The 27,613-nt window shown below is 43.2% G+C and overlaps 1 protein-coding gene across 2 annotated transcripts in view; it reads right to left on the bottom strand.

Moving 5' to 3' along the window:
- Positions 1 to 27,613, bottom strand: part of ASTN1 (astrotactin 1) — a 310,168-nt gene that overhangs the window by 160,715 nt on the left and 121,840 nt on the right. For both annotated transcript variants that reach the window (XM_084772141.1, XM_084772142.1), the window contains exons 3-6: positions 8,696 to 9,089; positions 6,706 to 6,852; positions 5,640 to 5,747; positions 971 to 1,120 (exon numbers count right to left, since the gene is read on the bottom strand). In XM_084772141.1, coding sequence (XP_084628267.1) covers positions 971 to 1,120; positions 5,640 to 5,747; positions 6,706 to 6,852; positions 8,696 to 9,089 — 799 coding nt within the window. The remainder of the gene's footprint in view (positions 1 to 970; positions 1,121 to 5,639; positions 5,748 to 6,705; positions 6,853 to 8,695; positions 9,090 to 27,613) is intronic.

The raw sequence follows: 27,613 nt of genomic DNA on the forward strand, positions 1-27,613 counted from the left end.
AGGTTCTACAGTCACACTGACTGCTGTGAGGCCAGGGACATCAAGCCTTCCAGCCTTATCATCATCTACTGCCTCGCCTCATCCCATATTGCAGGAGTGTTCCTAAGGGATAGAGGGACAGAGTGGCTCTGTGGTAGCCATGGCGTGGCTCCATCAGACCTAGCCACAAGGCATGGGCACTGAGCCAGGTAACAGGCATGCACTGCCTGTCTTCACTTGCTGTGACATAGCAGGTCCTCTAACACTGTGAGCATTCCCCCACCTGTTTCCAGCCTTGTAGCAACAAAGAGAACAGACATTAACAAGTCAATTAGGTGCTGTGGGCTTAAAGGACTCAGGGAATCTCAGAACCCATGGTATGCCCTTAATATATTGGGGTCCCCTGCGTGAAAGCAAATAATTCCTTTTGACTTCTAGGTTCATAACAAGTTAACGTAGTTAACAGTCTCTCACCTGAACAAAACAAGCCAATTTTTCTTTGAGACAAGAGTTTCTCTGTGTAGCTTTGGCTGTCCTGGACTCACTTTGTAGACCAGGTTGACCTCAAACTCACAAAGATCTTTCTGCCTCTGCCTCCCAGAGTGCTGGGATTACAGGCATATATCACCATGCCCAGCTGCATGGCTGATCCTTAACCACCTCTACTGACCTGTTGAGTTTTTCTTTTCTCAACCAGTGAGGGACCATAATGTCTACCCATCTATATAGTCAGTGTGCATTGCATTTCTCTACAAAGAGGGGCTTATTTATAAACAGAATGAGCATAGAGAAACAGAGATGACTCATCCAGTTGATTAGCCCAATTTCTTAGATTATTAGCTGGCAGACAATCTAACTGTAACCCCTATCCTACTCTTTTGAACATATCCCCTCCAACCCACTCTAGTTATCCTTAGTTTCTTCATCTTTTCCCCAGCCCAAGAACTGCCAACTACTGAAGGTGCTCATACTCTTGGCAGAATAAGCTCACCATCGGCAATCAGGTGCTCGGGGACATGTAGGGTGATTTTGACAACAAGAGGGCAGCTGACATGCGAGGAGCACACAAGGCCAATCACACAGCTGGTGATGCTGATCAGGGTCAGGGTGGTCTTATTCACCGGACTTCGGGGAGAGCCCACTGAAAGCAAGACAAAAACAAGACATGGTGGTAAAAATCCAGGCCTTGACCATCTACTCAGCCTTCAGTTAGCAAACAGAACCCACAGCGGTCAGACATAATCTCTCTATGAGACCTCAGGAAGCTACATTCAGGACATCACATGACCTGATGAAGCCGGGAGGAGCCTGGCCAGATGATAGCCCTCAAGGTCAGTAGTGGTGAGTTGGGTACAGATTCTCTGCACTTTGACTGGGTTGGGTTCACAGGAGGCCACGAAGACGGCAACTCTCCCTTGACTTCCCTAGATGATCTCAAAACTCTTGGAGGCAAAATTGTTTAAACCCTACAGCACTGTCCTATTGCTGTCTGCAAAGCGTGTCTTAAGGCCATGCTCCCAGTGTAAATCTAGGCTTCCAGAAGAGTTTGCCCCACCGGAAGAGAGTGCACTTGTTCTTTGGTGAGCAGATGATGTTATCACACCAGATTCTTCCCCCGAGTCTGGACCACTGGAGGGAATGGTAAAGGAGGGGCTTGTGGTGCTCATCTGGGTGGCTGGAGATTTTCTGCTGCTTTTGGATCAAGTGATGGTAAGTAGAGGATCTTTTACTTGGAGTCAGGATGCATGTGGGAGGGTAAGAAAGCAAGGCAGCAAAATGTATAGTTCTCCTGGAATGTTCTTATTTATGTTAATATTTATTATGAATAGTAATACACATCCCATTATGGAAGACGCTCTGCTAAGCATTTCCACACATTATTTCCTTTTAAATACTTGCCTCTTCATAATACACCTGTGAGCCTGCACAGTGACTATCTACTTTGCAGAAGAGGGAAATAAGTCTCCAAGAGATGGCCCTAATTGTGACAGCTCACACTTATGAAGTGGTCATTATGTGCTGGGTACCTGTGCTCAGGGCTGTACATGGCTCGTGTCATTTAATAACAATGGGCACAACACAAAGTAGCTGTTGTGAGAGGCAAAAGAGCAGAGCCAAAGCCAAGGAGCTATAAAGGTTAGAGCTTTGGGAACTGCTGCTCTCAGCAAATGTGGGGATGAGTTTGGGGCCCAAGACCACCCACCTATCAGTGTGCAGAGTCTTCTGAGGGGCCCTGGAGAGAGCTGTGAGGAGGAAGAGATGCTGAGGTTGCCGGTAGTTTCTTTTTCTTGCAAGTTGGAGAAATACTAATCACACTAGTATCTTTAAAGCATGTGTTAATTCTGAGATTCTCTGGGGGGAAAACAATCCCACCATTTTGGGCCAAATTTGAAGCAAGCTTTATTAAATTAAGCCTGGACCAAGAGATGGACTTTGGTCAGGTCCATTCCCTAGAATTTCCCAGCAGAGTGGCCCTGAGACCTATGTTTTAAGGGTCTATGAAGACAAACCTATAGGCCACCATACTTTCTCATGAGGCTTTGTGTTATGTATGTGTGTGTGTGTATGTATACATATATATATATATGCATATGTGTGTATGTATGTATGTATGTATGTATGTATGTATATATGTATGTATATAACTACAGCATTCCAGACAGTAACCTGGTCCTTGGGCAAGTGGGGCTTACAGAATACTTTTGCACATCAGACATGCAGTTTGTTCCCTCACACTTAAAGATCAACACAGCTTGGTCAGATCAACCAACAGAACACCCCCACCCCCCACCCCAGCCCCACACACTGAAATGCTACATACAGCAAACGACACCTGTCATATTTTTCAAAACCTAGCTTCCTGTCTTATCCCCATTGTCCAGGGTCTGACTCTGACATTGGATGTCTTCTCAACTCAAACAACTCCATTAGGTCCAACTTGCTCCCCATTTGCCCACAAGATACACTTTCTTACCACCATTTTATTTTCCCCCATTTTATTAAAAATTTTACCTCCCTTCTCTCATGTTACAGTAGAATCTGGCAGTACCCATCTTGCCCTCACAGACAGATGTCCTGAATCTCAGCTCCCATCTAGACTACCTAAAGAGGAGACTTCCTCATATCACAACTTGCTAACACAGAAGAATCAAGACCTCTCCCGTCACGACCAAGTACTTCCTGGATTCTGCTGATCTCTTGGCTTTCTTTCCTGAGCAACCCACAAACATGTATCCTAGACTTTGCTAGAGGAAACTATTTTTTCAGCTTTCTCACTAGACCATCACTTCCATTCCAGTGACATTGCACATATTATCTCCTCCTCCACAGAAGGCCATTTTGTCACCTTGTCATCCCGGTCCACACCTACTCTTCAACAACAGCTTCTTGAAAATACTTCCCTGAAACCTTCAAGAACAGATCCTCAGGCACCGTAGCCCTCAGTGCACCCTGCTGTTACAGCTCTTATCACACAATGTCATCACTGTTTGCAGGAACTTGCCACTGCTCTCCTGTGATTGCAGTAACTTGCAACTGATATTTTTGTCCCTTTCATCTGTTTGCATCATCAACCCACAATCCAGCATCCTAGCCCGCCTTCGCATTTTCCAATGGTTTCCTATTTGTTTACAGAGGCAAGTACAATTGCAACAGCGTGGCAGGTTTGTGCTTTGGTAGCTAGCTTATTCTCCAGCCACATCCCTACCTTCCTTATATGTTTATATTTATATCCTAGCTACAACTGCCGGCTTGGCTCCCTCATTTGCTTGACAAGCACATTGCTTCGAGTCCTTGGAGCTTTTTATGTACTACATTCCTCTACTGAAATGTTCCTACCTAAGTCTTCTTTTTCAAGATATTCTATACCTTGCTTATATTTCAGTGCTAATTCTTCTTTATTGCCTCCTATTGCTGCCATGTAGAATTAAGGGTTATTGCTTCTGAGTATTCATTTTATTTGTTTATATTATTTAGTGAAGCCTTATTGTTGTGTCATGTTTTCATGTTTCTGTTGCCTATCATAGAGGCTGACCCATGGGAGGCAGGTTATAAGATGTTTTTGCTGGTCTGATTGACGTATCCAGCCCAATTAAGCAGACACTTACACATATAAATTATAGGCAAAATCTTTTAGTAGGCACTTTGAAAAAATGATTACAGGAACGCTCTACCCCTAAGCTACTTACAGTTTACTTAATAACAGTAGAAAGTAATGACACATTACAGGGGCTTGGAATTTAAAGAAACAAATAATTTTACGCTGTAAACCAACTAATTCTAACTCATTACCAGGGGTTTTCTCAAGCAAGACTTTATTAAAGCAAGACACAACCTGCTTTGATACAGCCTGGATTGTACGTCTGCTCTATAAAATGTTTTGGGGGTCGGGGAGAGAGGATGGTGCCATCCACATTCTCACTTTCGAAAAAACAAGACATGTACATTAGGCAATTAAGAGCCCCACTGGCTCTTTGGAGAAATAATAGTGAGAAAATCTCAAATGTTACAAACTGGGAATCTTACAGATACTGGAATACAGAAGGAAAACACCTTCCTTCTTTCAGTCTCTGGGAAGAATAAATTCTGTATGAAGAGAATTTGAATACAGGTAGGGTTCAGGCACATGTGTGAGTTCTGAAGGCTATTGGCTAGGTATTGATTGGAAATGCTACTGAGCTGTGTCCACACAAAGGGGACAATGGATGCCATTCATATATCCTCCACAGCGTTTCAAGGGAAGGCTGCTCAATATATTCGAGGGTGGGGCTCTGTAAAAACTATAGATCACTATTGGGAAGATGTGGCAGCAGCAATGGGGACTTCATAGCACCTTAACCATTGCCAAAATAAATAAAGGATGTGCTCCGCACAGAAGCTTTATGTATGCGTTATTGATAAGTCATCCTATATATGTGAGAACTGATGCTCAGGGAACTGTGTCCTTACCAATGCCACATAGCAAGTAAGTGCAGAAGCTCACTGGCATTCAACTGTAGAACTCCCTTGGAGGTAATAGCAATACCAATAAAGCCATAGATGGTGGCAACTACAGCAGCAGGAGCCATGTCTGAAGTCACTAAGGATGAGCCTGCCGCAGTACATACAGAGGCTGCACAGGGAGATGCGTCAGTGTGGAGAACAAATTAGCTTCTTAAACTGTGCCAGGAGAAATGAAGGGCCTGTGGGCTTGGGACTCGAGATTCTACTGAATAAAGACTTAAAGGCCAAAGAAAGCTGTGTCTTCTCGACTCTTAAACAATTCCTCACTGGCTGTGCCCTTCTACCCCAGCCTAACTCAATCCCAAAGTCAATGCAGCTGAATTGATGACGAGTACACATATCATTCATTTATCAAACTTCATCCATTCTTTTGGTCTGAATAGCAAGGCATGACTGCTGAACCTTCCAGAAGAAATGGAGAGTCTTCTGACCAAGAAACAGCCTTTCAAACAACTTGGAAACTTGTTTGAGAGTGCCATTATCTGGGAGAGATGATTCTCACTCTCAGCGAACTCTAGGCTTTTCCTTCTTCCTGGGAGGAAGCACCAGCTGAGATCCAAGCATTCTTCCTGCTGAAGTTGGCTCAAGTCCACAGAGCCCTCTGTGGCCCCTGCTCCCCAACCTGCACCACATCAGAACTCCTGCCCCACCATCCCTACCTCGACTGCGCCTCCGGCTCCGAGAGGGGTCCGTGTAAAAGGTCAGCTGTGGGTCATTTTCTGCCTCTGTGCCAGAGTCCCCCTCAGGGTTCAAGAAGGCAGAACCAGCTGAAATAGAGAGCCAGAACAGATATTTTCACTTTTCATCATGTAGAATCGTAGGGTAAGGCATAATTGTGAAAATCAATACAGATGAGAGTGGTTGACAGACACTCTGGGAGAGGTAGCTGAGGGGCTAGAACTTCTTGATATCCAGGCTTGTTGGGAAGAACAGGCATTCATGAGAACAACTGATAGTGCTCTGAACTCCACAAAGAACATGGTTCCGTGATGAGGGAGTGGCTGACTCTACTTGTCATGGAGGACTTCCAGAGGTGGGAGGGAAAGAAAGAAGAAAGGGAAATGTTCCCTTCTGGTTGATAAGAAACCAGGATTACATCAGAGCAGGAAAGACATTCTACTTCTGAGTTTTTTTTCTGATTCCAACATATATATTCAAGCCCTCTAAATCAGAAACAAATTCTTTTATCGTTTGATGTATATACCCTCTGTTCTTTTCTAACACTGAAGCAGGCAAAAGGTTTTTTAATCTCCTTTTAAAGTGAAATTATGTCATACCTTCATTATAACCTCATCAGATAGATAGGTGGGCAACTTTCCATATTAACAAATAAAGATCTATATGATCATTTTAAATGACTACATGGTAAGTCACTGGACATTAGGCAGCTGTGCCAGATAGTTAAGCAGTTCCCTCTTGGTGGGCATCTAAACCATTTCCCATTTTTAGCTTGTTAAAATCTAATAAGCAGCAATTTACCCACATCTTTGCACACTTGTTCAATTGGCTCCTAGAAAATATTTATGTCCAGGAAAGTATGTAACCAAAAGGTTTCTACTCTTAAAATTTTGGGGGCAAGTAGCACTTAACTGGCTTGCAGAAGACTGTGCCAGATAGATATATATATCTTTGTAGCCATGAATCACCATGCACGTAGTCAGTTTAATGGCCCTACTTCTCACGTTCTGAAACCCATCTGCAAGACGCAGGGCTAGATATGGGTACCTCTGGCTTTGTTGTTGATCCTCTTCCTCTGGCTGCTGGAAGTGTGGGAGAGCAGAGTGGCTTGCTGGTGGTTGGCATCCACCGGGCTTGTGGCTATGATATTATCTTTATACTTGTTCATCAGGGAAAGCTTGGCATTGTCACTTCCTGTATAAGGAGAAGTCAAGGCAAAGGGGAAAAAAAAAACGTAAGAGAAAAGGCAAAAAAAAAAAATATGAAAGGAAGTGAGAAAAATCTTCTTGAGCTGAGTGGATGGTTCCGGGAATTGAAATAAGGAACATATAAAGTGGGAAGCTGGTGGAAACGAAGACACTCCCCCTCTGCTTTCTAGGGGCTACAAAGATACAGGAGGGGTGAAGTAAGAGGATTACAATTGAAAATCCAATTTAGCTAATGCTGTATTGATAATGGTATTGCTTGCCAGCCCTTGGCTAAACACAGAATGCAGGGATGTTCCTTCTGGCCAGTACTGAGTCTTAGCAGAAATAGAATCTGTGTGCATTCAGACAGAATGTGGCCTGTCTTTCATCACAGACTTCACCGTTCCCGGCTGACTAAATGCTAGCTACTGCTCACATTGGTGGGCTCTGTCTGTTCCCTAAAGGAGTTTGGGCTCGAACCTCCAAGAACCCTATGTCCAGTCCGTGGCCTCGGTACTATGCCGAGTGTGGTGTGGAATCTGTGACCTGTGCTTCCAAATCCTCCTTCCTATTCTTAGGTTTGAAAGTTCTTGGATTTAAAGTTGTATTAGGAAATGATTATTGATACAGGTCCCCTTCAAGCTGCCAAATAGAATTTCCATTTTCTGCTATGTGGTTTCACCTTTTGCAGCCTCACCAAAAGCCTGTGCATCTTTAGCAGCAGTGTGCAGTGTCAAATGTGTCTTCCTCAAAGAAGGTACTGGGCAGTGCCTTGAAGCATCACTGTTGAGCCGTTCTCTTTCAAGATGTACTGATTGGTAGAAGTTTGAAAGCGAGAGAGGTGGGCTACCATGAAAAGAACAGTTCGTCCCACTCTGCGTGTTTTTGACCCTGATCCTCTTCTGCTGAGCTACTGGCCAAGGCTCTTCGATCCACAGTATCCATAGATATACCTAACATCTAATATCAGCTGCTTTGATTGCATTCCTTCATTTTCTTTGAACAACAACAACAAAAAAAAATGCACCCTGTGTAGAGACCACAGAAGCAGGGGCAAGATAATGCAATTTAGAGAACCAAGGTCCACGTTTTAGGAGACAGAGAAAAACAGAAAAAAAAAAAACCAACCCTCCATGTCACTAAAGAATTAAGTTGCCTGTGCAAATATGTGACCTACAAAGAAGTCAGGCCAGGTTGGTTCCCGATGCTTCCTAGAGGATTCCCAGTGTATATGAACGTGCTCTAACACACTTCTGCTCCCGAGCTAGGGGAAAGTGGAAGAGGAAAGAGATCCAACTTCTACTATCCTTCTTATTTTATAGACTAGAAAACCAGTACAGTTATCTAAGGAAACAGGTTGGTGTTTGGTTTTTGTATTTGAGAATTCATAAATGTATACAATGTGCTTTGATCAGATGCATCCCTCACGTCCCATTCTTACTCCTATTACATCCTCCCACGAGCTTCCCCATCCCAACTTTATGGCCTCTTAATAGAGTTTTTTATTTCTTTTTGGTGCTGCCTGTATGTATGTGGGTGTCGTGCTGTCCACTAGGGCCCAGGTAACCTACTGAGGTTCACACTCATAAAGACAACTGGCTCTTCTTCTCCTAGGAGCCATTAACTGATAATAGTTCCTCAGTTAGGGGTGGAACCCATGAAATGGGTTATATTTGCCTACCTGAGGAAAGGCATTGGTACATCTTGTTATTTAATATATAATATATAATTAATATATACAATATATGATAAATATATAATATATAATAAAGGGATGCCCACAGCTACCCCTACCTACTCTAGCTCCCTGACCAAGGAATAAACAGGCTTCATCCCTTCTCCATTCCTACCTGGTGTGAGGTCCATGCCAGACTTCTCATTGCAGCCCTGTAGGGAGTCCAAAGTGCGTGTGACCTGACTGGCAAAGTCCTCCCCTCCATTCATGCACTCCCTCTGCAGGTGGTGACGCAGGTCCGTGATGTCATACTCATAGCCATCCAGGATGGGTGTCTCCCGGATGCTCAGGGTGCCGCTGGAGTTGTGTCCCTGCACACGGGCATTGCGCAAGCTTTCCCGCCCATGGCCTCCAATCAGCACAGATGGAATGTAGTGGATCTCATTGGCTGCCTCTGCACTGGCACTCTTCTGGGGCTGGGGAACCCGGCGACGTTTGCACCAGCGCCTGCGAGTGTACAGGATCATCACCAGGCACAAGATGGAGAGGAGCAGGGCAATCATGCCACCCTGGAAAGACAGGACATCGGGTGTTTGCACAAGGAAAGACGAGCTCTCCCTGCAGTGCCACTGCTCCATTTGCTAACTCCACTCATCATTCGTTCATTAATTCATGCAATCAGATGTACTGAGCACATATAGTGAACATTACGCAGCAATCAAGGAATACTCTGCTGGCACTTGTGTTTAACGAGGGGAAAAAAATGAATCGGCGTGACTAGTGCATCATTTCAAAGGCTCCAGTTGCTCCTGGCTTAGCAAATATTTGAGACAGAGGATGGGGAGGACTGAGATTTTTGGGGCTTTTGGTTGTAGAAGTCTGAAAGAGGGCTTGTTTCTTAAATCAAACGTGCTACACATAAGGCTGATTTCGGGCTCTCTTTTTAAGGGCCAGCATGGGGTGGCATCGAGTTTCATCTCATTTCTAAACAATCAATCTTAGATGGATCCTAACACTGGATCCACAAATCGATACGTCCTATCAGTTCTGAAACTCAGACTTCTTGTCTGTACAGGGAAGAACTTAGCTCCTCATGGTGGTCGCTAAGTCTTAGGTTAATTGTTGATGTAAAGTGACCAGCTCAACACGTCGCACAACCTCAAAGCTCTGCTCAGAGTGACCCTAACTGTCTCCATTGGAATAACCAGCCCAGCAGGGGAAACCATCAACACATTTGCAGGCCTCAGAGTTGAAAACCAGCTCGGTGAAGAAACCCCACTGTTTGTGCGTACCTTGGGTGGTGGGGACACAGTTCGGTTTTGCTTCCATGGAGGAAAGGCCTGATACCATATCCTAGAGTAGTCAGGCTGGTGGGGGAGGTTCCTGCTGAACCTTCAGGAACCCAGGGGCCACCATTTCGGTGACCAATTCTTACAAGTTGGGACAGCACCAGCTGTCTGCTGGAGACAAGGCACATTTGCTCAGTGAACTGAACAATTGGATCTGCCAAGCCCACGCTAGGGTTTGGAGAGGTAAAGAAAGAGAGATGCTCTCGTGCTCTTTCCTCTACAGCATTTCACTGGCATCAACCTTCTAGTATGCAGTCAAGCGCACCCCTGTGTTTTGGTTAATATCCCTTCAAATCTATTTCATTAGGTTCGCCTCCTGACTTTGGCTGCAGCCACTGTCAACCTACATATATTATAGAGCTAAAAGGTCCTTATCATTTCCCATGGGGCCCAACCACGTAAAGATGGATCAAGAACATGCCCCCCAGCAAATTAAATGGTCTGATCCCCCCCCCCAGTTTCATAATGATTATGTTCTAGATTTATAAATACGGTCTTAAAGTAAATCTTCCTCTGTATCCTCCATTTACCACCATCTCTGCAGGAAAAGGACATATGTACTCATAATGTACAAACAAGCACACGCACACACATACATACAAGGCTACATGAGGAGGTAGAGGAACACATGGTAAGTCAGCTGCTAAGTGACATACTAAGCCAGGGTTTTTTTTCTGGGAACGTAAATGTCTGCTTTTCGAATCTTTCTTACTTTATTTTGAGGATGCACTCTTCTGATGCAATCTCTTGGGAAAATGCAGAGAGAGGAAACACATTCTGGTTGCACAGAGTAGAAATGTAAAACCAAGTATTCTATGGCCTCTTTAAGTGCTGCCTCCCCTGCAGTCCACACCGGGGAGGCTTAGACACACAGAACAGAGCCCCATCAAGAGGACACTGCACTCGACTATACAGAACCACGATCTGAGCTAATCCACTGAAAGTAAGCATCTGTGTATGACCTAGTAGTTTTCAGCAGAGCCATCAATCATCTTCATGTCAGAGTCAGATGGGCTATCCTTTCTCTCACCCCAAACTAAAGCTGCAACAATAGGTAATTAAGCCACATAGAAGGAATAACTTCCCGACTGAGAGAAGTTGTCAGACATTGAATTAGGCCACTGAAAGCCAGAGGTAATTTTATTCCCTAAAGAGCTGTAAGAGCAGCATAAACATCAATCCCCAAGGAACGGCTTAAGCACCATCCTTCTAGTTCATGCAGGGTTCCTTAGGAGGCCCTCCACCCTTCCTTACTAATTCTGCATACAGATGGTCACAACAGGGTTACAGTAAAATCCAGCCCATAAATCCATCGCCCATATCACTCAATAATAAAACAATAGCAGCTGTTCATTAGTGGGTTCTTACTATGTGTCAGACAGTTTTAACTCTAAGAGGCAGTTTAACCACTGTTGTTTGGGGCGAAAATGAGGCATGGAGGTTAAATAATTTGTCCAGTCACACAATGTGTAATTAAAAGGTCTAAAGTGGAGCCCTAGTGACTAATTTCAGAGCCTATATTCTCTGTAGGGAGGGGGGGTGTATGAATGGGGTACATGCATGTGCACAGGCCACAAGTCAACATTGGGTGTGTTCCTTTATTGATAGTCACCTTACTTTTGAGATAGGGTCTGATGCTGAACCCGAAGCTCCTGTTTCGGCTAGACTGTGTGGTCACCTAACTCCCAGGATCCTCCTGTCTCTGTCCTGCCCTACGCTGCATTCAGTTATAGAATCTCACCACAGTGAACCACAGCACTTGAATTTTATGTGGGTGCTGGTCATGAACTCAGGTGCTTAAGCTTGTGCCATAAGCACTTTATCTACTGAGGCATCTCCCTGGAGTACACGCTGCCAGACTACAGCCCCAGAGCCTCTCGGCCTCCCTCATGAGCTTTGCCCATACAGACATAAGCTCTCTCTGGCTCTTCACAAATCCAAAGGGCAGAAGAGGAACATGGTGGTGCCTGTACCTAGATCCATCCTCACTTTTTACAAATTAAACAAAAAGAAACCAGCCAAAAGCCACATCTAACTGACCAGAGGTCAGACAGAGCATTGTCACAAACGAGAGACTGTTTGCCAAGCAGCTACTAGGAATCCGCACTCAAAATTATTTGCTAGGAACACAACCAACCAACCACTCCACAGTTCTCTCACACTTTATTTTCTCTGTGTTTAAATAAACCATGTGTAGCATGTCCCCCTATATGCTAGCAAGATGCTATTAGGTCCTCAGATGTAGCTACATTTTAACAAAGAAATGTATGCTCTCTAGCGACCCACTGAAAATCTCTAGGTGGGACCCGCCCCTTCCAGTGATGAGCAGCCTGAGGCTCAGAGAAGTTAAGACATTGGTGGAGCTGAGTGGGTGACTCCCAGGTCCTCTTGCTGCTCTTTTCACGAGGCCATTTTTGTTAGGTTCCCATACAATTAACTTCCTATAATAGAGTCCAAACATTCAAGCAAAGATATCTAATTTTGTTTCTCTCTATATATACCTATATATAACATATAACCTATAGAAAGCTGGAAGTCAAGGTTTTATTTGGCTAAACGTGTGTATTTAGTATTTCTAGTGTTGCTTCAGTAGACTGTCTTCTGTTGAGAGGCAGTGACTTTTGATGACCTCAGCTCTCTAGTAATTGGTGACCAGTAATAAGCTCCAGTCAGCAGGGGCAATCCGCCTCAGGCATAGGGGACAGGATTCTCAGGGCTGAAGTTCTTCTGTAGTTTCTTTGCTCCCATAACACAAATTGGTGACAAGTGTCTCAACACATTGCTGTGACCTGCTAATTAATTGTGGATTATTATGTAAACAAAAATATGTAAGATGCAATGTTATATAATATTTATATGTTACCTAATAATGAGATTTTGTGATAACATCAATAAGCTCTCTGTGTCTAAGTTCCTCTGAAGTACCGACATGCTCTATTCAATGTTCAGATTCAAATAGAAGTATGCTTCATGATAAAAAAAAAAAGACCCATTTTTATATTTGAATAGGGTACGTGTCTAGAAAGCTAAACAAACTATCTTTGTACAATGAGAACTCAGAAGTCCACTCTCACATCAAGCTCCTGTTATATTCTCATACAAGCCCAGTTCACTGGAATGTCCCCGAACTTCATATAAAAGTTAACAAATGAACACAGATGTCTTAGGATATTTCTTTTGAAGATGCTAAACAAGGTGGCATATGAAAATGGCCCAAACCTTAGGTCAAGGGCAGCTGGGACTTCTTGTTAACCAAATGAGGAGAAATGACAAGATGAAGGTATTATCTTATCTGCAAATGAAAGTTTATTGGGAGATCAGTCTCCTTCTGGCATCTGCGTGCAGATGGACTTCTGTCTCCAGGCAGGCAGGGGAAGCATAGAGTTGCCGGCAAGCCTTGGCTGGCTCTGGGTTTCTGGACTCCCTCACTTTGCTCAGAGTGTATTTGTGTTGGCCTCAGATTTTATGGCATTGAAAATGCAAAACAAAACATTAAGGTGGATCTATATTCAGGTGATGAGCAATAAGTTGTAGACTTTGAACATTTAAAATAAGTAAAGACTGACTTCATGGTATAGCACTATTTTGCTCTTTGTTCACCTTTGCATGGGTTTTCTGACTATTTTATTGATTTGTTTCAAAATTGTTAACATTTCATAAGTACAATTGTACTGAAAGTATATGAGGACTCCACATCTATTCACAAATATCTTGCAAAAAAGTGGCATTTTAAAACACATTTTTCTTTTTAAAAAATCAATAAATCATTTCTACTGGCTTTAATAGAGATCAAATAAATGAGAACAACCTTTATTTTATTATGAAATTGACATTTATGCTACTCACCTGAGAGAGAGTAACATAAAGTTTATCAGATAATTTGTATATTTTATAATTTTTAATGTAACAGTGTTTTTTTCTATAATATTGGTGGTAATAACCGAGGGTCAGTAAATATTTATTCAGATTTTTTTGTGTGTTCATCCTAACCCCCTGTTTCATCCACAAGGCCCTCTGCGTCCTCACTCTCAGTCCTGGGTCATGCCTCCCACTTTAGCTGACTCATCAAAGTTAGTTCAGCATCGTTGCTTCCATGGACTCCTCTCAAGCCTCAGTGCCCTGGTCATAGAACCTTCCACACAAACCCTAAGTCCTTGTGCCTTTCACTGGCTTTTCCATCTCTTCAGACATAGTCTAGGCTTAATGAAAGTCAGAGTCATGTCTAACATATCTTTTAAGCTCTGGAGTTGATTGTAGTGCCTGGCATAAAGAAGAAAGTCAATACCTGCTTGTAGGATGAAGGAAAGAATGGAGGAAAGGAGTGGGAGAAGAAGACAGGGCTCATAAACTTTGAATACATTGTATTATAGACATCTCTATGCCTACAAGCTAAGCTGATACAAGCCCACTACATATGAGACTAATGTGTCTGTTACTGAGCTATTCAATGAGACCTGCATTAGGAATGTGTGTTTCTAGTGGGTTGTTATCACTGTTACAGAAATAATACAACTAGGGCTTCTAACCTAATGGAGTTTACATCCTAGTAAGGGAACAAAATCAAGCTAACAAAAATAAATGCAAGCTTAAAAGAAAATCGGGCTGATTATCAGTGCTAAAAGCAGCTAGGGCTTTTTTGAACAAAAGGCACAGCAATAGGTAAATATTTGTTGTACAAGAAATGAGGCTCTGAGTAACCTGGGAGCTGGTGAAACCCTTTCTTGATCAGTGGCACATGATCAATGAATCATAGAATAAAAGAGTAGGGGTCTATTAAATGTCACAGAAGTTTGGAGCATCACCTGGGCTGTGTGAGCCATTGGCAAGAAAGTGGAAAAGCTGAGATTTTGTTTCTAGTGACCATCTGTCTAGAGACTGTGGCCAATCAATCAGCTAGCATGTCAAAGCCTAGCAGAGGAGTAACAGTAGAGTGAATCTGAGACATCATTAATTATCCCTCGAGACAACTGGACACATGGAATTCAAAATCACATCCCTAAGGGAATTAAATAGTGGTGAGAAAAATATAAATTAAGTAGGCACATTTGTTCTCCCGTTTTTCCTTAAGAAAACCTGAAGAGCAGGGACAAGACTTATATGATACCAGTAACTAACATCTGCCTTTGACTTTTCCAGGAACCAGAGAAAAAGAAGACTCGGGAAAGCCATGGGAGCATCTATATTGTAATCTAGAACTAGGTTTCCCTGGATGAAGAATGAACAACATGGATGGCAGACAGGAAGATGATGAACACATAGACTAGTTAGTTATATGATAGACAAATAAATGTTACATAGATGGATATATAGAAGATAGATAGATAGATAGATAGATAGATAGATAGATAGATAGACAGACAGACAGACAGACAGCTTCAAATCCGTTCTGACCTTGTGATTTGTAAGTCTGGTAGAACCCTAGCCTAAGTTACTAGTATGATGATCTCTGTGATGATTAAACTAATTTGTTAACTTGACTGGATTTTAAATCACCATAGAAACATACCTGAGTGCATCTATGAAGGTGTTTACAGAAAGGTTTAACTGGAGAAGAAACCCCAAATCTGACAGTAACTGGCACCATCCCATGGCCTGAGGATGTAAGCAAGCACTAGAACTGATAACCCCAAACATCCCTACTTCCTGTTTGTGTGTACCCTCGGCTTCAAGCTTCTCCTACCATGGCTTCTTCATCTTACCGGACTGTACTTCTTGAAATATAAGCCAAAGTTAAGCCTTCTCTTCTCAAGTTGCTTCTTATCAGGTCACAGCAACAAGAAAAGAAATGAATGTAGTTCCAAGTAAAAGAATGACTCTGTCCAACTGTGCAGCTCTCTGCGAACTTCACAGCCTCATTGAACGTAATACAGACCTTCCTCTACAACATAAGGTGATTGAAGAAAATGCAGCAATTCATGTTATCAATTGTTGATGACTGTAATCATTATCCATGACAAGCAGAAAATAATGCTAAGGTAGTAGGGTATTAGTTGTCACGTCTACCTGCCTATCAAACCAAAACTACAGACTAAGGACATAATGGAGTTGATTCAGAAGCAAACATCAATTCCATTTAGCCCTGATAACAAGACACCTCCCTTCCCAAAGGTACAGGCAGATCTTTGAAGTCAAATACTGCCATCAAGATATGGTAGCATATTCTTAACCTTGAGGATCCCCTTTCTGCCAGAAGAAGCCACCCAAACTAGGAAGAAAATCCCTTGGTTATCTTCCCTGACAGATTTTCTCTTCTGTGGTGACTGGTGAATAGAAATCCATTATCCCTTGCCTATTTCTTTCCCAAGTGGAAGACAAGTGGAACGCTTTAAACATATTGAGTAGCAAGTTCTATTTGTATGTTTTTAAGAACATCACCTTCTCTTGGGGGATTTCTGGAGCTTTTAATCTTGTGGAAATGCTTTCCAGTTGCCATGGGCCACCCATATTAATTAAGAGGCTACAGTATGTGCACTGAGTCTTCAGACATGAATTGTACAACTCACTGGCAGGAGCTAGCCTACCACACCTGGCTAGCCTTCCAAGGGAGTGTGCTTTTACTGAGACTTCCAGATTCCCCCTTTTCACTCTCCTAGTTCCAAGTAGCCAGTGCTTAGAGGAGAAATGGGATGTTCCTATGATCCTGCCTCATTAAAATGCTATCTGTCTCGTCAAGAGAGAGAACAGCAACGTCCTATAAACAAAAGACCAACTCTGGCATGAAGAATCTTCTAGGTAGGCAGGGTGATCCTTAGCCCTACCCCCACCCCATCTAGTGAAATCATGAGCAGACTGTTCTCTAAGGCATCTCAATGTTATAATTTCTTATTTATTTACCTCATCTCACTTTTTCTAGGTCTGAGAGCGTTAAGACACTTAGCTTTGATCACTGTCTTTCCTCTCAAATCTGGAAGGTTTGTCTTTAACTCTTCTATGAGACTCAGGAGTTTCATCTAATGAGCGCCCAGAGCCAACAGGGACTGTGGCTGGAGGCAAGCTTGCTGGAGTCAGCCTGGGCTATTTTGAGTTATCCTCCTTCGAATTCTTTTTTTAGAGATGCTTTTTATGGTTCTTGAGTTTTTTTTTTTTCTTGACTCAGACCCCTGACTTTGCTGTCCCACTTCAACACAAGGGAATACATTTCTTCTTAAACTGTGCCCTGATCCTTAGTGGCCCCAGTTACCTGTATTTGCTTTAATGAGAATGCTAAGGCTGAGTGGTGCTGAGTGGAACAAAATGATAGAAGAGAAGTTGACCATGGCTGTGCTTTTAGATCCAAGGCCACCTCAGTGGATTCTTTCATTCTAATGAATGGCTTAGATCGCTAGAAGGGCAGTGAGGAATCAGGCAGAGCTGAGGTGAGGTCCTTACATCCCTCTGGATGTAAACTCAACAGCTTTATGAGAAATGATGCAATTGAGGCAGACATTATGGATGTGATCCCTAATCAGTGTCAGATATTAAAAGGACAGATCCTCATGGAACCCATTTGTGTAGCTGTGTGTGTACATCCGTGCATAAATGTGCATATTATGCATGACAGCCAAGCTGGCAGATTAAAGGATCCACATAGAAGCAAAAGCAGTCCAGGTCGCTGTTTCAGCAACCCATGGGCAGAACAGCATGAGGCAGGCTTTCTCCCTGGGCTATGAGCACCAGCCCTTCAAAACTTCACTAGCCAAGCATGAAGCCGATAAATACACATCTCCAGCTGGCTAATGCCCAATGCCTATTCTTGGCTACACTCCTTTTCTCTTCCCTCCTTGTTTCCATGCAGTGGGTGATCTTGATGAAATAAAATTGTGATAATAATCTGCTCCATTAGGACCAGACATTAAGGGGATTATTGAACAAGTAACAGAAGAGGTGGTTGGTATTTTTGCTAATGACCATTAGAATTTTTAATCAGATGGAATTATTTGAGATTTTCTTTTATCTCTTCAATTGTGAGGCATCCCAGTCCTAGGGGAGAAAAGAAACTCTTAAAGAGTTGATGGCTTTTGTGGGCAACAGCTGGAACTGAGAAAAGTAATCAGTTACTTTAAAACCAAGTCGTTGCAGCAGACCATATGCAAAGCATGCCTGGACATCATAGTGACTTGAGATGAAAATGGCCTGTGACCCCATGAGCTGAGAATAGAAGTTAAGATTTCCCTTAATTGACTGGCTCTGACATGAACTCTGGTGCATCATATTTGACCACCTGCCCTTGGTGAGGAGGCCTGGTGGCACTCAAAGAAAGAATAAGCAGGCTACCAAGATGAGACTTGATAGCCTATGACCATATAATGGAGGAGGAGGTCTCCCTCAGTCTTAGACCTAGGAGAGGGGAATAGGGTGAAAGCGGGAGGGAGGGAGGAACGGGAGGATACAAGTGATACAACAATTGAGTTGTAATCTGAATAAATTTTTAAAAAATTAAAATTAAAAAAAGATCTCCCTTAATTTGGTCCACAGTCTTGACTGACACGATATAAGCATCAAAGTTATAACATCAAAGATCTGTTTTGTTCCAAGATGAAAAATCAGAGGAACCCTTGAAAGCTGTGCTTCTCACAGAAGCTACACAAGGTCTGGGTGGGAAGGCCTTTTAGGTGAAGTATGACCTTTGTCATATTCATGACCCAAGTGTAGGGTATAACTTGATCATCATGAATGCTATGAGGCCTGTTTTTATTGATCCTATTCAGGTAACCAGACATCCTTGCTCTTATTATTCTCCTGTTAAAGATTCTTCAATGACAATAGAAGAATGGCAAATCTATATAGCTGATAGTTTGTCTGAAGACAATCTCAAGGACAAAGCACTTCTCATAAGTCTCAGCTTTTTATCGCAGCTCCACTGTGTATGCTTCATTCTGCTTTGAGCTTCTGTCTTGTTTGGTCATTAGGGGAACATACTGTCATCTTCCCATACTTTTGGTATTATGGAGACAAGAAACTAATAGTAATGATGGTGTTTGTTGAATTCTTATCGTGTGTCGGACACAATGCCTAATTAAACTCATTACTTCATTGAATGTGACCAATAACTATAACTAGAAATTAATGTTTTTCATTTTAAAAAAGAAAATAGAACATCAAAAGGGTTAAGTAATTTCTACAACTTTATCTGGAGGTCCAAAGTCAAGTCAATACATAACTACTGACCTTATTAATACAGCCACGGGACATTTTAAAAGAAGAAAGGTCTACAATGATGACCAGGGTTCTTGTCATACAAATCTCTCATTATCCTCTCTAAATTAAACCCTGGACTATCTTGCCTTGACATCTAATCTTTGGAACTGGGCAAGCAAGGATCTCTATGTGCCTATACTTGGTATTATCAATATTGCCTGCATCAAATGTCTCCATGACCTTTAGTGAAGCTCGATCATCAGGCTACCTAAATACAGAACCCAGGGAAATAACTCAATTGTTGCAAAGAGGGTCAATTTACATAGATAGAGGAACTTGATATTAATAGTTCTGGGATAGATGTTTTCAAAAGCATAAGCAGTGGGCTGGGAAGATAGCTCAGTCCGAAAAGTGCTTGCTTCCCAAGCGTGAGGACCTGAGTTCTGAGGTCAACAAACTGCAAACTGCAAAAAAAATAAAAAATAAATAAAAAAATTAAAAAATTAAAAAATAAAATAAAATAACCAAAAAAACCCAAAAACCGAAAACCAACACCAATAACACAACAATGGATTTAGTGGGAATTACCAACAATTCCAGCTATGGCAAAGATGGCTAGAGGAGATAGCTGGATCTGTGGAAATCTGCATTCTAGACAGGTGGATCCCTGGACCCCCACATGTCTGACAGGTAGGTCCCAGGAAAGCCATATGCCAGCCATCCTGGTGCATTGGGGGGAGGGGGGAAGAGTTCCAGGCCAGGGAGACTTGTAACCCCAAACAAAAGATCCAAGTACTTAAGAATCAGCACCCAAGGATGTCTTCTCATCTCAGCATCCATGCTATGAACATCCATGCTCACATCTACACATGAAACACACACACACACACACACACACACACACACACACACACAGAGAGAGAGAGAGAGAGAGAGAGAGAGAGAGAGAGAGAGAGAGAGAGAGAAATATATATGCACACAGACTTGAATCTCTTTATTGTCCATAAATTCTTATCCTACAATTAGAGACCTGTGTGAAACAGTAGACAGTTGGACAGCATTACAGCATACAACAGAGACGGTTGCATTTTACCTCTTAATGGAGACTAGGAATCATGTTACTGTCAGACTCCCCTCCCCAAATTTCCTACTCAGACGTGTAGACACAGAATATAAAAAACAAAACTGCCCACGTGGCATTTTGCATTACGATCTGGTCTAGTTTGATTTCATTTGCTATGATAAACACCTTGACCAAAAGCACCTTGTGGGAGAAGAAGGTTGGTTGGTAGGTCCTTCCAGACCACAGTCCATCCTGGAAGTCAGGGAAAGAGCTCTCTGGGGAGCTGAAGCAGAAACCATAAAGAAATGCTGCTTCCTGGCTTGTTCTGTGGATTGAGCTTCCTCAGCGTTTTTAGATGGCCCAGGACCACCTGCTTAAGAAATAGTCCCCTCCACAGTTGCCTGGGTCTTTCCATTCTAATCAATAGTCATGATGATTTCTTTCAGACACGGACCAGGCCAGTCTGATCTGGGCAATTCCTCAATATAAATTCTTTCTTCGGGGGTAACTATGGGTTGTAACCACATGATGATAAAAATTAACCAGCACAGACTTGAAGGATAGTATAGTGTTCACTCCCAACACAAACCATTAAATGCTGGTCATGAGGTGCCTTCAGCTGCTAAGTTACCAGACCCACAACAGTCAAACATTTAAAGACAAGCCCTGAGTTCTTACCTAAACCCTACAGAGAACAAAGAATTTACAGTCACATCCATTTCAACGCTCTAGCTGTGGCTCAGTCCTGGCCTCCAAGAAAGATGCACAATAGGGTTAATGACTGTAGCATAAGGAAGGAGAGAGGGCAGTTAGGGTTTAGGGGAGATGCGGATACCCAAGCACGGACAGAGCATTGTGTGCCAAGATCCCTTCCAAGCCCTCGTCCCTTGCCAAAGGCCCTACGCATGAGAGGAGGAGGACAGAGGTAAGGCGGGCAGGCAGAGCTGCCTCTCCAGGGCCATGAACTAACTGGCATGCTTCTCGTTTCTCCCTTTAAAGAACGTGTTGTGTTCCCTTTGGCTCCGGAGCTAATCAAGCACAAAGTCAGGAGAAGAGGCCTGGTTTGTGAAGGCAGTCTGAGCGAGAGCCTGACATCCTCATTAGGGCAGGCTTCGTTAAACCACCAGCTCCAACATCAGCAGCATACTGTCCTCAGCTAATTACATTTTTTTCTGGCAAAGCCATTAACCAAGTTTTCAAATCCTTCCCATCATTAAGGTGAAAACAACAACAACTAAATCCCCAACTGCCCTACCAGGCCTCCTCCTTTCCTCGTGTCCCACCCACCCACCCTTGCCACATGCTGCCAGCTTTGTTCTTCTGGTTTTCAGGCGTCCTCTCTTATACATGGTTTTTTTTTGGGGGGGGGGAGCAGGGGCGAGGGGCAGGAGTCCCGTGGAATGGTAATGGTGTGAGGTAGAGAGCTTGACCCAGAAGCTTCTGTTCGTTCACAGCTGGCCGTGCTTCTCTTTGTTCCCAGTCAGATGCCAGCTACATCCACCAGGACCTTGGGCACAAGCCTGATGCTTACCAGCTTAAGACGACCCAGGGCAAAAGGAAGCTTGAAGCTGAGCCCTAGCTTCCCCTGCTCCCCACTCATGGGAGACAACAAAAGGCTCAACTGCGCTATTGTTTGTCGGATTTTAATTTACTGATCAGTGGCTCAATCATGCAGAGCGAATCTGTGGGTCAGCCTGATCCAGCCAAGGATGATCACATGATGGAAGAACAGCAGAGACTCCTGCTTCCTAGGCAACTGGTGAGGCCGACCTCATCTGCCAAGCCAATGTCTCATCCTGTGTCTGGGGCAGGCGACCCTGGACTCACTGTTCCCAGCCACGGGGTAGTGCCATTATGAATTAATTTTAATTTAGATCACAGTGTTCATGAACTTTCAGTTTTCCACATTTTTAATAGTTGTGGCTTATTCTTTTTTATTATTCTTAACCCCTTATTCTCTCTCTCTCTCTCTCTCTCTCTCTCTCTCTCTCTCTCTCTCTCTCTCTCTCTCTCTTTCTCTCTCCTTGCATGTGTGTGTGCGAGAGGTACAAGATAACAGAGCTATTATTTACGCCCATCTCTGAGCCTTTACTCTTCTTCTGCCCTGACATTTCCAAGCATGATTTTGTGCCCAAACCCATCCCTCCTATTTGCCTAAGTTCACCCCACTCTTAAACCCCAGCACACATTCTCCTTCTGGTATTTTCCAACTCCCAAAATATACGCTGGTATCAATTAAACATGAATCCATACTTTTAGGTTCCTCACATCATAGTGCTGACTAGACTGGCATGCATCAACCACATTTTAAGTATACATACCTTCTAGAACCCTTGTGTTAGAAGAGTGTCTAGCCCACAGCAGACCCCTGGTGAGTACAATTCTTCAGCTAGCTGATACCCAGTGTCTCAGTGAGGTAGCATCACTCTCACACCGTTTGTCACCTGTCTTTGTATCTAGTAGCTGGTTGGCCCTTGGGCTGGCTCATTGGGTCACAAACTTAGCTACCCAGCCTCCATGGAGGAAGCCGGCTGGCGTAGGCTGAGAGTTTTCTCACCTCCAAGATGTTCAAATAGCAGGTGCATTGTATGGATTCACAGTTCAGTTCAGAAAGAGGGCTGTGTTTTCAGAGAGCCAGATATCTTTCTCCAGCCCCACTCTGGCACATGTATTTTGGTGCTGTTAGCTAGCAGTTCTGAGATGGCTGAGGGCTCAGCTCAGTGGACACGATTTTTTTTCCTGGTAAAATTAATTAACTTGTATTTAGATCTTACTGTTCCTGCCCCAGTCCGTGGGGCACCGCATGAATAGTCTCATCACCAGAGAGGGCAAAGAAATTTGTCACCATTTTTTTAAAACATCTATTTAGCACTTAATTATCCATGGCAACCTGGATCACGTGTTTTGTAAAAGGGACAGTGTGTTTTTTTAAAGGACCCTTTGCTTAGAAACTAAATCTCTAATTCTCATTTTTTTAAAAAAATCTGTACATTGTGTGTACTTATTTCTGTTAAATCACTTACACTCATGTTTCTGTTTCTACAGTGACTGGAGAGAGGACAGAAAAACTCTTGATAATTCCATTCTGGACTTGGAGGGGGGTAAATCTGGCCTGTAGGAGGACCAGATGTTGCCAGGACCAGCAGTTTTCTCTGCCACCACACCATGACATATAAGGGTCACAAGCTAGGGAGACCTCACAGCCATACTGAAGGCTCCACTCACCCCACAGCAGCTATAGCACCGTATTTTTTTCCTCTTAATCAAGAAAGCACATTGGAATGTGAATTGCGTGGGAACTACCTTATTATAGGTCACTTATAACCCAGACTCCACTCTAATGGGAACAGGAAGCCAGTTGTGGATTTTAGCACTTTACTTGTTGTTAGGTTCAAATGTACTTCCCACATCTGAACAACTGATGGGGACATAGCAGGTATCATGACATTATGGCTGCAAACTGCAGAAGTGTGAAAACAGCCACCAAGGACAAGAAAACAAGGAACAGCTGGCATTGCTGCCAAAAGGCTGGGTAAGAAACTCCCCAGACTTCCAGAACTTTAATGCATAACGCCACCATGTGGCCTCAGGCCCAGGACTTATTCTATGCCCCCTGACATTCAGAACTGGAGTTTTCACTCTAAAAATCTTTCAGTCGTTTTTTTTCCCTCACTATCAACTAAAATATGTATATGAACCTATTATATGTAACAAATTATTAATATAATCAATTATGATGATAATGATATGCTTATTTATGTATGAGATACATTATATATGCAATATGGAAGAGATATAGTCTCATGGCCACCCACTTCTGCTGTGAGTAACAGTCTTCACTTAAGGTTCTAGTCCCATGAATGTAGAGAGGAAAGGGAGCCAAGACCACCAGAAAGGAGGAGGCGGGAACAAAAGCATCCATCTGAAAGGAAGTCCCTGGTTTTTTACCAACTCCCAGTCATCCAGCCATTGTGCATCTCTGAATTTTAGCTCTGTGGTCAGACCTGCTCAGCCTTTCTCGCGGGGCTGTGATCTTTACCAGAGTCCTTTAAGGTCTCTTACCAGACGGTCAGCTGCTGACTAGGGATACAGAAGCCCTTACTGCCTCCCAGTGAGGCATGCCCTTCCACGGGAGGCACCCTCATACATTAAGAAGGACCACGGGGAAATGTCCATCATGACTCAACATAGCACAGAGGGAAGCAGAGTTGGGGCCAGTTTCCTAGAGGAAATCAAGAGGTGAAGATGGAATTTTCAAGAATTAGAAGAGGTGATGCCACACAAAGGCAAAATCATTGTGAGCCACAGGGTCGTCACTGCTTAAAACATGGCAGTATTGAACAGTGAGGAGGTCCAGGAAGCACAGCTGAGGTGCTCAGGGTGGCTAGGACAAAGAGTAAATATGTGTATGGAGGCTGAGGGTCAGGCTGTGACAGGTTCGACACCTTGGGCTTTAGTGTTCTGGCGGGAGGGGACTCCTCAAGGCGCTTTGCCATGGAGAGAATATAGTTCGAACTCAGTTTCATGAGCACAAGGGGCTGATGATTGCAGCAAGGGGCGGGGGTTACTTCCTGCTGGGAAAGTTGGAAGTTCATCTAGGGAGACACTTGAGAGGAGAAGAGTCGACACCACCGACACCGTGTGATGAGAAGCTCAGCAAGTTCTGTCACCTGCCAAGAGGCTCCTCTGTGCTGTGGGGAGAGATCACCGTCACCAAGCCTCTCCCAAAGACAGTGGGAAGGAGCACATCCCTCTCAGATGGAACATCTTCCATTCCACCTAACCCATAGCCACACAAACACACCCCCCCTACTTCCCCACAGTCTATTGCTTCATGTTAATGAATGGGGGGGGGGGGAAGGGAAGATCGAGTAGCTGCAGGGAATGACAGTTTCTGCATAGATTGCTTTCAAGTATGTCAACCAGGGACCTCTGTGTCCCAGACATCCTTCACTTTCACACACCAGAATGTGATAGCCCAAGGCTACCTGCAAGGTCGTCTAACCTGGGATGCCCAAGGAAGAGGACAGGGCCTGCCTGTGTGTTCCTAGAACGTGGCACACCAATGTCTGGTAGAAGGGCGAACCATTTTTATTTCATCATCAGTGTTATGAAAAATGATTTTTAACCTGCATTGAGATAATTAAGTAGACTTTCGAACCTGAGCTTTTATTGGTATTTTCGTCTCAGATAAAGAATGAAATAAGCTTAAGCTGGACTCATCAGTCAATTTACATTAAAAATGCTTGAAAAATGCTAATGCAGAGTAAATTAAAATATGGCATTAAAAAAAAAACAGAGTTTTCAGAATGTTTATTTCAGCCAAAGTCCATATTTTGAGATGAAAACTCACAAGAACCTACCTGAGGTTTCAGAGGGCTTTGATTAAAAAGGGGACGTTAACCCCTGACTTAGATTTCAGTGGCCTTAGCTTAACCCCAAGCTGTGAGTCTCACTGGCTTATTTCTCCTCATCACTGACATGATTCATAAGGTCCAATACAGGTTATTCTAGAAGAGCTGGGTTTCTACTCGTGCAGCCCTGCTATAGAAGTTCCCAGCACAGCCCCATTTGGCATGGAGTGGTGCTGTCCTGCCCCGTCCTTGGGGGAGTCCGAGAAGAAAGAGGAGGCCCTGCATGATTGCAGGATTGGTGCCAACATAGCCATCTGAAATCCAGGCCTGGTGACTTGGATGTGCATACTGCATGACATTTAGAAAAAGGAAAGCGAATAAAAGATGGCCACTTTGATATCACTGCTGGGACACAGAACCCTCCCAGGTTTGTCCCGTCTGTATGACAACTTACCTCGCTCTGTAAGAATGAGTCTAAAGCCAGAAAATGTCAGCTTCTGTCACGTCCACGCCAGTTACAAATGTCTGCACGCCTGAGTCCCAAACCCTTTCATAACCCTCCTTAGATAAGATATAGTACAGAAGAAAATGAATGTTGAAGTCTTTTATATCTGGCACCACATCTTCCAAACACATCTTCCATTTAGCCCTGCCTTCTTTATGCTATCTGGGTAGCAGAATATACATCACAGGGCCACCAAAAGTCGTTGTACAAAGCCCCAAATACAGGTATCGAGACTGCTCAATGAAGCACTTAGTTTTGCCAGCCACCACACAACATCAACAAATCGACATCTGATTCATCCCAAGTTAGTCAGCAACTTGACTCATCTCTGGCTATTCAAGGATGTCAGCAGCAGTGGTAGAGGTACCAGGATGGGAGGAATCAGAAATAGAAAGGCAGCAGCTAAAAGTACCTGCCCTTCCCCGATCTCTCCACAACTTCAGGCTACTGACATCATCGTCTCAGAAAAGCAAGACCTCTACTGAACTTCAGCAGACACCGAAAAGTTGACATGATAAGGCAAGGTCTGAATGCCTTTGTCCACCCTGAGCCTCAGTAAGGATACAAGAAAGCAGCAGGCTTTGAAAGCATCCTAATACCACTCTCCACGCAAGCTATCTTTATTGTTACACTGCATTTGGGAGCACAGTTCTACATTCATTGTTGTGCATTTATAGTGAGTGTTTGCTACAGAGGAGTTTTTACATATCCTGACATTTCATAAAAGTCAGCAGTGTTGCAGCAAAGTTGAAACCAAGCAGTAACCATCACTATTACAAATGAAAAAAAAAAGCATACCATGAATATACTGCTTACATTCTCCTGTCAAGTATAAGCATTATTTTGTTCTTACCAAGGTGTGTCTTGACTAAAGCTATCAACATCTCACAGAAATAGATAGTGTGCTTAGAGTTCGTCTGAATTTGTGAATACCACATGGTCTTCAATTTCTCACAAAAATAATGTATGTCTTAAGGAGCGATTACAATCAATTTATACAGATCTGACTAAAATAGTGTGCTGTCATTGCTTACACTGAAGACGGGACTTTAGCACTTATCTGACAGGTTATTACATTTCAGTCTCCTTAAGTTCTAAAGACAAGATGAGAATTTATTTGATCAAGCTCACAAACTATAGCATATAGTCCTAACGTGGCTCACTGATTGCTTTTTTTAAAAATTTGTTGGGAAGCAGTCATACCAATATATTACATATTACATATGGTAGTTTGGGAACTGCTTTGGTCAGAGTTGAACACTTGAAACAGCTCACATGCCCTCAAAGCTGGACAGGCTTATCAGGTGCCCTCTACAGGCCATTAGTTTAGATAATATTTGTCCCTGCAAGGTTCTCTCTGTGGGTTTATAGCTGGCTCCACATTCTATATTCAAGTCTATTATGTCTGTAGTGAGAGCCTGAGGGTACAAGTTTACAGTCAGATTTAAAGGCTACTTCAAGTCTATAAGAGAATCCTCAAATTGATTGATTGGTACGCTAAGAAGAAACAGCAGTATCGTCTGGAGAAAGACAACAGCACCAGGAATCAGAATCTCTGTTTTCCGACAATGTTAGCCCTGAGTATTGCCAATCATTCTATGACTTATTTTTGTGACTGTAAACAGAAGAAATAACAATCTTTGTATACATGGATACCTGGGAAGAAAAGGAATTCCCATAATGACATCACATGGGTTGATTAAAA

This window comes from Acomys minous (genome assembly GCF_964271855.1).
Source record: "Acomys minous genome assembly, chromosome: 1".
Taxonomy (NCBI): domain Eukaryota; kingdom Metazoa; phylum Chordata; class Mammalia; order Rodentia; family Muridae; genus Acomys; species Acomys minous.